This window comes from Protopterus annectens, chromosome 4.part0, assembly GCF_019279795.1.
Source record: "Protopterus annectens isolate FY-2018-M chromosome 4.part0, PAN1.0, whole genome shotgun sequence".
Classification (NCBI taxonomy): Eukaryota; Metazoa; Chordata; order Ceratodontiformes; family Protopteridae; genus Protopterus; species Protopterus annectens.
Window position 1 is genome coordinate 529412615 of NC_056733.1, and position 12299 is coordinate 529424913.

Consider the following 12299-nt stretch of genomic DNA (forward strand, 5'->3'; position numbering starts at 1 on the left):
TTGGCAAGGTAGGAGAGTTATGCTGACATGCGTTTACATTCTGCCAAAAGCTGCTTTATGAAGTTTAAGAACATTATGGGAGAAATAATAAGCTTTCGACAGGGAATATTATTTAATATTATTTATATGTGTGGATTGGAACTTGACTGGTGATAATGAGAATGTATCAGGGGGACCTAGAAGGGAAAAAATAACAAAAGAGGGTAAATTGCTGCAGAAGTTTATAAAGATATTTGGCATGGAAGACATAAAATAAGTGAGCGAATTCGGTAGAATTTATATTTCACTGGTGCACGTGGATGAAATCAAAAACTTTGCACACATACACTATTTCATATCATAGACCAATAAAAACTAAGATAAAAATGTGGGGTAGTGAAGTAAAAATGAGACGTGCACTTTCCTACCTACCTGTTAAAATAAGAAGGATTCAAGGAATGGACAGTGAAAGTGATTTGCAAGTTAATAGAGAAGATAGATTTTTTTTCAGAAGGGTTAGCTAGTCCCAAGTGCATCTGGTGTAAAATTTTTATGGGATAAAATGTTGAAAAATAGGGTAGGAATGTGGTTAAGAAGTTGATAGGTATTATTTTGAGACTGACCAAGATTAAAATGTTGCAGAATAAGGGGAGCAACTGCAGTGCTTAAGATAAAATAAGGGATTATTTGGGTAATATGCATGAGCTTATAAACATTGCTGATAAGCAACTATTTTTTGATAACTCCATAGAACAAAAACTTTTAACATGACAACTTAGGCAGCAGAAAATAGAAAGGGTTGTCTCCAAACATTTGGAGTCTGTGAGAAGAAAAATAACCAGAGATTATTTAGCCATATTAGAGATACTTCAGAAATATTTGTATGCAGCAGAGGAATGTGGAAACCAATAAAGAGCACAAATGGAAAGATTTATGGCAGAAAGTTATGTCAAGGTTAGTGGAAGATGAGGTTCAAAAGCTAACAGTTAATGTAGGAGGAGATGAGATAAAAATGATGTATAATTAATCAGCAGGAAAGTCTCCAGAAGCAGATGGTATTCCTGTGAAAGTTTGGAAGTTAGGAGGGAGGAAATTGATAAAAAATCTGAAAGATTTTGATTAACAGGATTTTGAAAGGAGGTGAAGCACTAGAATCTTTTAATAAAGCTCTGGTGTCTGTATTACCCAAAGAGGTTAACAATCCATCAGATCCAACCTCATATAGGCCCATTTTGATTCCAGACCTTGATTATAAAGTGTCTGTCTATAATAGCTAAAAGAATGGCAGAGATTATGCCAAAATTGATAGATGTGGATCAGTATGATTTGTGGAGACGAGGGCAAACATTTGACAACATTAATAGAACAGAAGATCCAGAGGGAAACAGTGTAAGAAAATAGTGTTGGTGGTGGTGGATCTTGATGCAGAGAAAGCATTTAAAAGAAAATGATGGAATTTTGATTTGGGCAATGGAAGTGTTTGTATTCCCTGATATAATGTTAAGGTTAAATAGGTGGGTATATTAAGGATTGGAGGCAATCATTAAAGTGAGAAGGTTCTTCTCCGGTAAGTTGTGTTTGAGGAGAGAAACTAGGAAGGGATGTCCTCTTCCCCTTTATTTGCTCTATGTTTAGAGCCATTGGCAAAAAGTAAGAGTCTGAAATTGAAGGATGTAATTGGTATGGTAATCAAGAAAAGTTGGCTTTATTTGCCTATGATATTTTATACATAAAAATATTATTTTATACATGATAAATCCAGAAAAAAATCATTTTGGTAGTGTTGAAAGACAGTTTCAGTTATGTTCAGGATATACAATTAATTAAGTTAAAACACAGGCTATAGCTATAAATTGTATATCATACAAACATTTGTTCAGCAATAGGCATATTTATAGGGACATGATGAGATGAAATATATAGGAGCATGGATTAAAAAGACTTGTGTTATGGCAACTAAGGATATGTTGGAAGAGATTAAGCAAAGGATAATAAAAAAATGTGAAACTGGAAGCTGCTGTTAATGAATATGAATAGTAAGACAGAAGCAGTGAAAATATTTTTAGTCGCTTTAGTTTTATATACAGGTCAGGCATGTTTTCATGAACCAGAGAAGTGTGATAAGATAATTCTTCCAGTAGAACAAGGTGGTTTAGGATTACCTGATTTGCAAGGATATTTTAGAGCTATGCAGTTAAGGCTGATATAACCTTCTGTTTCTGTGAATGCATAATTCAAAGTGAAAGAGATGATGAAGTGGGAAGGGGGTCAAGAAATAAGGAGAAAGTGGGGTTTTGTTCCGCAAATCCTTAAGGAGAATAAACAACCATACAGAAAATTGTATTCATAAAGGTGCAAAAAGTATTCTAAGAACTAATCCAACATGGGAATGGATATATGAAATTTTGCCTGTAGGGATGAATGCCTGTAGGGATAACTAAAATGGGCAAGAGCAGACTGGAATTTACTGAAGAAAACTGGTAAATGAACCAAGGTATTGGGGAAAAAATTGCTAGAGAGGGAGGTAGATAACAGAGTGGGATATGGCGAAGAAGATGTTTGACTGCAAGTCAGAGACTGCTTCCATACCTGGAATTGTATTCATATAGACAAAGAGAAAGAGAGGGTAGACCTAGGTTGAAATACTTGCTCTGGAAGAGTTTCTAATTGAATTTAGGACAGAAGCTGCTTTGATAAATGGAATAATTTGTAGGGCATATAAAATATTGCATGATGGCTGCAGTAATTAATCAGTGGAGGTTAGGATTGGGAAGAGAGGCTGGGAAAACAGAGGAGAATAATGGGAGGGACGTATGTATGTCTCCCAAGTGCACAACAATGCTCAGACATCTTAAGATTTTTGCTTGGAAGTGTTCGGATAGGTATTTTTATATCCTTAGCAGACTTCAAAGAATATTTCCTCAGGTAGATAGCAAATGTTGGACTTGTGACGGAGAAGAAAGTGGTAACGGCAAACATGCTTTTGGGAGTGTAAGGAGCTGGCAGATTTTAAACATTTCCTATAGAGTACTCTGTCAAAATTATTGGGGAAGCAAATGTCTGCAACTAAGGAAATATTTTGAGCTGAGTCACATAATTTGAATTTCATTGATATAGTAAGGACTTATGAAAAACAACTATATTTGAAGCATTGAATACTGTGTATGAGATAATAAAAAAGAACTGTGAATGGAATATTTACAAATGGTAGAGAGCAAATTCCATAGAAATAAAGGAAATTTGTGGGAACAGTACGTGCAAAATAATGTTGAGTAAGAGAAGTCAAGTTTAAGGGAAAGCAGGAATTTTTGTAATTTATGTAATGTTGGACTTCATGATATATAGCACATGTAAATGAAAAAAATATTAGTATGCTTTGTTTTTTTAATGTTTGTGTGCCTCAGTCTTAAGTGATCATTTTACATTGCACAGCCATTGCTGCTTCTGTCTCCTTTTCATGTCATAACTAAGACTATGCTTTGTGTTTTTTTAACCATTATTTGGGTTTTGCATATCATTACTTGCTATGACTTAATTTAATTGTTTTTGGTTATCTTATTTCTTAATAAATTGTAGTTGTCTAGTGTTTGGTTTAAAGCAGATCATTTTAAAGCATTTTTACATGTCCACTTCCCTTTTCACTTTCCTCCAGCAGTGAGGTGCTTTGCTCATCATTTCCATGAAGAGGTTAAGCCATTAACAGTAGAAAGGGGCATTTGCATTTAAATATTTTTGGATTTTCGTGATTACTTTATACATTCATTTATGGTCTCTGGGCATTAGTGACTACTTTAGTGGATTGCAGTAAACATGTCATCCTGATTGATTGGTCAGTGTTTTGGCTAGCAGCTTCTAAGTACTTACCTTGTTGCTTTTACATGTTTTTGAAGTTTTGTCCTTTTTTGTGTGCACATTTTCATCCGGTTGCTGCTGAATTAGTGTTGATCATGCACCTGCACTCAGATCAACGCAAAAATTCTGTCCATCTGTGATGACTTCCTGCATTGTTTTCTCTCAGCATGTGCTTCCCTGCTGTGATCAGATTGATACCCTGTAATTTGAATTGATCGGAATGGCCATGTAATGTTTACAGCAGGGAATTTAAATTCAAATGACCATGAGGAATAGTTCACTTAGCTGAGGTCCACAATTTCCCCACAAGAAGAAAGGTACTTCATGCAGCAATGTATGTAGTGTAGTAGCTTCCCTTATCAAAAACCGTGCCTCTTTGTGGACTGCCTTAGGCCTGTGGATCATGCATTTGAAATCCCTGGCTTACTGTTTTAGTAATTGTTAAATTTGGACTGTGTCACATTTTATTGTTTGTTGCAGCCATGCAGGACGGCATGGGAATAGATATTTAATTAGCATAAGAGTGACATAATGCTTGATGGTATCCAGCCAGTCTGTTTTTGCATTGCATTTTCAGCCTATTGAAATGCTTGTCTTAAAAGTATATGTATTCTTTTTTTCAGAACAAAAAGGGAACAGAATTGTTACTGGGAGTAGATGCATTAGGCCTTCACATATATAATCCAGATAATAGATTAACTCCAAAGGTTTCCTTCCCCTGGAATGAAATACGCAATATTTCCTACAGTGACAAAGAGGTGAGTGGCATCAGTTTTCTGTACCACTGAAAAAGCTGTTTGCATGATATGGGTTATAGACTGACTTGAAAGTGTATTATATCTAATTTTTGTAATTTTATTTTAAAAGTTTTACCTTGACGAGTTGTTTCATGTCAAGGTTTTATTTTATTTTTTTTTATTTTATTTACTGTTTGACCAGGTTAATCCTACTCTGCTAATGCCCTCATTTCAGAGGAGACCAAGGGTGGTATTCATACTGAGTACAGGAACTTTCCCTACTTTTCGGAAGAGAATCTCTGGAGCTGCTAGGTGGTGCTGGAGATCTATTGCAGTTTTAGGAATCCCATTATGATGAGAATGCAGCAGAGCTGGAATGAGGAGCAGGTGAAAATTTACTGAAGGAAAGAGAAGGCAATGAAATAAATGTTACAGAGCTGAAAATGGAGGACCTGTGACATAAGTGCTGATAAATTTGATGAACCATGTAGAACCAAAGGAAGGAGAAGAAGCTAAGTGGCGAGGCATTGTGGAGAGAGTGTTGCAGGAAGAAGAAACTGAGAAGTTGTTTTCCCTTTGCCAGCAGTTAATTGTATTTTCAATGAAGGTATTCTTAGCTGGTGGATTAGCTAGTTTTCAGGGTCTAACTCTGCAGTAGGTTTTTTTGTTGTTGCAAGAAGAAACTGAGACATTGAAAATACAAACTGCTGGTGAACTGAAAACACTGGATGTATTATTGGCTAATATTTTCAGGGTTTACCTCCGCAACAGGGTTTTTGTTACAATAAATAAGGTATGTAGATGCAGTAAAGAAGAATGGAAGAAGGAATTGAGAGGAGACCAACAATTTTTCAACAGCCACAGAGAAGACTACAAGTAGTAAGAATTCCAATTAAAAGGATGGCAATTTGAACAGGTATGACATTATGGATAACAGTCTCTTGCCACTAGGATTTAATGTTAAAATCCTAAAAGCATTAACCCATTTGAGAGCTGAAAATTTTTGTGAAATGACATTTGAAAGGTTTAACTTGCTTGAAAAATGTATGACTTGAGACTGAAAAAAGAAATGAAGTAGCACCTTGGAAAGAGTATTTTGGGGTGAGAGGATGGCATAATGGTTAAGGTGTTTACCTTACAGACACAGGGTGCAGGGTTTGATTCTCACATGGGGTAATTGGGTAGGCTTGAAATGGCCCACAAGGGTAGTTAGCCTAGTACTAACCTATGAACCTATTTCATAGCTGGGGGCTACAACTAAAAAGAAAACAAATGTGCAGTTTAGGACTTCATATATGGATGAGCGTGAGTTAATTTTGTTTTTCTTTTGGTGTGTTGTAAAGTGCATGAAATTAAAAAAAAAGTGATGAAAGAAATGTATGGAGTGGGGTTAGGAAGTGTAACGATGGACATATTATGGATGGGAAAATTCAACATATTTGTAAACAAATAATTGTGAATGGCAAGATAGGTATTGGGTTAAACCAAAGCATTCTATTTCTGTGGGATGAAAATAATTTAGTACAGCAAATGGTGTAGTCAACATGGGGAGAGGGGACATACAGCTAAAAACTAAGTCTTTTTGTAGAAAATGTAAGGAATTTGGACACTTCTGATATGACTGTCCCATATTAGAAGAGGAAAGAGTAGATGAAGAGGAAAGCTCAGAAGAAAGACAAACAGTAAAAAGTATTATTACAGAAGATGTTGAAAGAGAAAGTGTTGCAGTGGAGGGGGATACTGGAGAAAGGTTAAACAATGAAAAGGTACCTAGAGGAGAAATAATTGTTCAAAACAAGGTTATTACACAGGAAGATAACAGATTTGCAATTTTAGAAGTAAAGAGGGAGAAATTGGGAAATTCAAAAACACGAGAGTAAAAAATCAGTTGGTGGGAGATTTGGAAAAGAAAAGGAAACATGGTTTCAAAGCAAAACACACAAAAATGAAAAGGATGAAATAAGAATTTTAGCATTAAATGTGAACAGCATTAGAAATTCCATAACTAGTTTGGTGGTGATGGAATGGGGGTAAAAATGAACATGGATGTTTTTTTGCTTGCTAGATACAAGGATATATATGACAAAGAAGAAAAAAAGTAAAACAATATAGGCAGTATGGTGGAGGGTGAAATCATTTGGTTAGTAGAAAATGAGACGTCCTGGAATGTGAATTCTTATAAAAATGAAAAAAAATATGAATTTTAGCTATGACAGTATTAATATTATGAAGAGTAGTGGTATGTGATATGATAATGAAACAACAAGTATAAGATTAATAGTGAGTTATGCCTATACTAATCTGATGGGAAAAAAAGCAGTTGATTGAAGAAATAAAAAAAAAATGTGATAGTAAATATGCCAATAGTAATGGTAGGATAATTTAACTGTAATCTGAAGAAAGAAAAGGGAAAATAACACAGGATATTAAGATGTTAAGGGATTTAATGCAATATGGAGATTTAAAAGTAGGAAAAATAAGGAAAGAATGTACATATAAAAGGTTTTTTGAGTGAAATTGATTACATAATTTATTCTAAATGCATCAAATGATACGGGGGAAGATGTGGCAGAGTTTTTAGGTAATAGTACAGTGTGGGGTAGAATAGGAGAAGACAGAGAAGTAATAAAGGAGGGAAAGGGATAAGATTAACTTCAGAATTTAAAAGGAAGAAGAAATGAGAGAGATATTATGGAAAGATTATATGACAATGATACCAGTTTAGAAAAAATGGACACAGTGGTGGGTAGTATATAAGCAGAAGTATAAAATGTTTTTAGAAATGAAAAAAAAGATGAAATATAAAGAAATTTAACAATTATGAGATAGAAAGTGGCAAAATGAAGGAAATAGAAAAAAAAACAGATGTATGAAAAGAATTGAGGAAACTGATGTTAAAATAGGCAAATATTTTATTTCTGAAAGGGAAGAAAGAGGAGGTTTCCCCTTATTTAGGAAAGGTAGTAAAAATGAGGGAATTAAGGACTGATGCTCTTTTAGATGGTAAAAGAAATACAAACAAGAAGATATTAAGGAGGTGGTAGAAAGTGTTGTAGAGGAAATATATGAAAAAGATGAAATGGATAGGTAAAAAGAATGTAAAGTGAAAAAATATCTGCAAAAATAAATATTTTTTACAAAATTATATAAAAATAGAAGAAGTGGAGAATGTGATAAAAGAAGGTAAGAGTGAATTGATGCCAGGACTAGATGGTATAAGTTATGAATATTATAACAAAATAAATAAATATGAAAGGGACATTATTCTTTAATATTAAATGAATGGATGAAGGAAGGTATAGGTTCATAGGTGTGTAGTAGGCTAATGGCCCGGGAGCCTTTACAAGCCTAGCCATAGAAGTGCCCTGGCATCATGTTGCCCAACGTTAGTTCCCAGTGCCTCTATCAAGCAGAGCCACTGGAGTGATCCCCAGGGTGAACTCTCCCATTTCCAATCCACTCATCAAGACTTCTCTCGAAGAGGGCCAGTGAGGTACTCTGCTTGACATGTATGGAAAGTCTATTCCAGAGCATGGGCAGTCCCTGGGCTATGAACCCATCCCTCCAGCATGTTCTGCTGATTGTGGGAATGAGGTTGAGGTTTCTGGAGAGTGTGGTGCAGAGGAATTGGGATTTCTATAGATGTAGCATTTCCAACAGAGCTGGGTCAGATATGGCTTTGTAAGTCAAACATGATGAGAGAAGATATATGTGATGGAGTGATAAAATTTAAATTGAAAAAGTGAGCCTGCTTTCCAATCTATCTGCGCATATTCAGAGCCGAGTATATTTTTTTGGTTTTAGAGTTTAATTGTTGCTTATATCTCTGCTTTTGTCTCACCCACCCTCCCTATTTCTGGCTTGTAGTTTAAATTTGGTGGCTTATGCAATTGCCAGCCCCACTGTAGATTTGATCTGGGACACTCCCCCAGTCCCATCTCTTTACCACATTCTACCTAATAAACTCTTTCTGCACTTGCTTTTAGTCCTTTTTAATTTAATTGCATTTTTAAACTGTTTGGTCTAATGTTGCTACATAAACGAGAAGTAATACGATAAACTGATAAACAAAAAACTGTTGCCAGGAACCAACACTGCACGCAGTGATCGCACATCAATCCTTTTAAAAAACGTTTACAAAAATGTAATAATAATAAAAAACACAGCCAAAGCGTGATGTATGAAAACTTGGTATCACACCTATTGAAAAAAGTATATTAGAAAATATATATATATGTCACAATGATGGTTTAGTCCCCAAAATATACTCTAAACCAAACTATAAAAAGCCTAAATAAACCTCAAAAAAGGATTGATTTTTCAAGTCAAATGTCTTTTAATATTTAAAAAAAAAGTTTATTGTGTTTTGCTTTAAATGATCACTGCGACTTAATTGTGTTTTAATCAGTTAACTAATTATTTACGTTATGGAGTGGTATTTTAAATCAGTCTAGTGTGTTGTGTTTAGCATCTGAAGAAGTTTGGGCATTTTCCAAACGAAAAGCGCTTTATGTGAACTTGTTCTTGTGGTGTAAAAGGAGCAGTCATCATTAAAATTTTACTTCCTACCAGGCTCCGTGCAGTGTTTGTTCCTGGCAACAGTTTTAATATTGCTACATACTCAAGTGTGCTAGCTTGCACTGCATGTGAATTGTTTTACTACTGTTTTTGCTACTTTTCTGTAAAAAAAAACTGTAAGCCTGTTTCATACCTTTCCTGTAACTAGTGTTCCAGGTACAGATTTGCTGTATCCAGGACTGTATGTAAGCTTCTGAGCCCCCCCCAAGTCTTTCTGTGTTGGAGGGAAGCCTTCTAGCTTATCAGTGGGAGTGGTAAGCAGTAGGTAACCTGTCTACCACATAAGGAGTAGTTCTGGCCCAGAAATTGTAGATCTGAAGTAGTTAACTTCATTTGATCAGCAACCTGTGGGTTTTGGATCCGATACGGATCTGAGCCGGCAGCATACCAAGCAAAAGATCCAAGCTCCTCCCCCTACCCATACTACACTGCAACCTCCTTCCAATCCCCAGATCTCGTTTGCCGCAGCTTCGCCAGCACAGGATTTTTGAGCTCCAGGCAAGTTGTCAGGGTTTTTTCAAAAACTTTGGTCTGTGTGTGCCCCTTCTGATAATTTTACTAATAATTATTAGTTTATTCCTTTCTCGGTTACCGTTACAATATTTATTGGGTTTTTTTTGCACTTTGAAAGTTGTTAACTTTCTGTTAGTGTAGGCCCCCCTTCCCGCCCTTAGAGAGTGTGTGTGTGTGTGTGTGTGTGTGTGTGTGTTCCCTAATATGTCGGAAAGTCAGAAAGTGACTTTCTAAGTGCACAGAGTGTGGCCACAAGCTGTTTCCAGCCGATGGTCACACTCTTGGGGGTGGCCCATTTGTCATCCAGCTGCAAGATCTGTGTGGCTTTCAACCCCCGAGCCCTGCGGGATCGCAGGAACAAGTTAATTCTGGCAGGTCTTTTACCTGCAGAATCAACTTCTGCCTCTTCTGCTGCTTCCTCACCAGCCACGGCTGTGGCTGTCCAGCCTTCAGGCCTTCCTCCCCTGTCCGGGACTCACCCTCTCACCTTACCACAGGGAGAAAGAGAGGCCAAGAAAGTGAGAATAAAAGAAAAACACAGGGAGGCAGAGAGACATTCAGAGAAAGAAAAAAGATAAATATAGAGAGAAGGGCCGCAAGCGGCAGGCCGAGTTGGATCCAACGGCCCCTCCCGCTAAGGTGATTTTGTTTACTGTGAAAGTTACCAGGCCATCCTCTCTTCGGCTCCATTCACCATGTTTTTCCCTGGAGCTGGAGGAGGAGGCTAGACCACTGTTGAGGTCGTCTTCATGTCGGCTCTCCTGGCTGGCGTCGGTGGCGTCCACTAGATCGACTTGGAGCATCTCTGAAGGAGACATGGATTGGATGACGCAAAGGTTTTTACAAACTCAACTGCAGATGGGGGTGTTGCTGGCTCCCCCCTCCTGGTGTGGGGAGTTCGGCTCTGTTTTTTCACCCTGATAGCTCCTTCTCTGATCCACCATCGGATAGCAGAGTCTATGGATCTAAGGAGCCCTGGAGTCCGGGGTTCTGTGCCGATGGTGCCTTCGGCCTCTATGCCGGCCATGCCCTTGAGTCTGTCGGATCCACTTTCAGATCCGAGCTCTCAGAGCCGAGAGTTGGGTGTCTGATCCGAGGGGATGAGTGTGTCATCGGCTCCGTTGTGGTCGGGGCATGCCATCCCTTCATGTCCGGCTGTTCCAACTTCAACTTCGATCCCTTTGTCGGATCCAAGGGTCTTGGCTACCCTTACTACCAGTTTCAGGGAGGCTGGTTCTTCCTCTGCATTCAACGTTGTGGAGAGGGTTCTCTCTGAAAAATCGAGACCCCCTCACTCTGTCCTCTGGGTCCATCCCTGCTCCCTCGCAGCTGGGTTTGTCTTCAGTCATCCAGTCCCCCAGGGACAGCCTGTGTCTATTGCACCCTAAGCAGTTCCCTTGGAGGAACACAAAACAATTTGTGAGCCCTCCCCGGAGAGTCCAGCCGAGGAGGTCCCTCACAAATGCCAGTGTAAAAGGAGGCACTTGAACTCCCCCGAGTCCCTTACTGAGGATACCGACTTGGAGGAAGGGGAAAGTTCCCTTAAATCACCCACCCGAAGACGTCTCCTTTGGAGACATTATGGAAATTCTTTGCCAGACCGGGGGTGGGGTGGTCCGCTCAAAAACCTTCCTCTGACGAGTCGGTATTCCTGGAGACGTTCGACACAGGCCCGTCTACCTCTTGGGTGTCTCCCCCTGCCAACCCTCTGGTGGACCTTATCACCACCAGAGCTTGGATGGAACCGGACATTGTGGAGCCTATACCCAAAAGGCCCAACAAGATATTGTGTCCACCGGCAGATAGAGCTTCTTGGAACAAAGGTTTCCCCGTTGATACCATGGTGGTGGCGGTCGCCACGAAAAAGGAACTCGCCCAAGACAGTTCCTCGGTCCATCCCCCAGACAAGGAACCCAGGTCTATGGACCGTCTTGGAAAGCAGACTTTTGCTTCAGCCACATTTACTATAAGGGCGCTGAATTACTTGGCCCATGTAATTCGACTGCAGCGGGACCTCACGAAAGAGTATACTGAGTCTCCCCCGGAGTCCATGTCTGCCGAGGATAAACGGACCTTCTCGGCTCGTATGGCCATTCTCAAGTCTGTGTCCAGGACGTCCATGCATTTACTCTCTCATGCCACCGAGGGAGCCACTAGGGCAAGTGGGTCCGGCATCGCCTTAAGGCATCACGCCTAGTTCCATCTTTGCGACTTCTCGGAACCCTTCAGGGCATCCTTCGCTAACGCACCCTTTGACGGTTCAACCCTGTTCGGGAAGACTGTCCACGATACGCTTGTTCAGAGCGAGAAAGATGGGAAGACACTGTCAGCTGTCGGGATCCGCTTTTCTAACCCTCAAATGTCTTTTTCCAGGAACCAGTGAGGACAAAAGAAGCTGTGGTTCTGGAAAACTCAGCAGTCCCAGAATGCTTAGGACTTCTCCTCCCCCAGAGGCAGAGGGGGACAAGTTGGCCGAAGAACTTCAGGTCACATGAACCTTTTTCAGAGCGACCCGCGCAGCAGCCCTGAGGGGTTGCCCGACTGCTCCTCTCTGAAGGCAGTTGGGGGGCATTTTTCGATGCACCTAGTCCACTGGGAGTCCATCACGACAGATCGCTGGGTGCTTTGAATAATATCCAG

The 12299-nt window shown here is 39.2% G+C and overlaps 1 protein-coding gene across 2 annotated transcripts in view; it reads left to right on the forward strand.

Annotated features, from left to right (window-relative positions):
* The window catches only part of NF2 (neurofibromin 2), a 1458300-nt gene that overhangs the window by 705727 nt on the left and 740274 nt on the right, over window positions 1–12299 (forward strand). For both annotated transcript variants that reach the window (XM_044068458.1, XM_044068457.1), the window contains exon 8: window positions 4455–4589. In XM_044068458.1, coding sequence (XP_043924393.1) covers window positions 4455–4589 — 135 coding nt within the window. The remainder of the gene's footprint in view (window positions 1–4454; window positions 4590–12299) is intronic.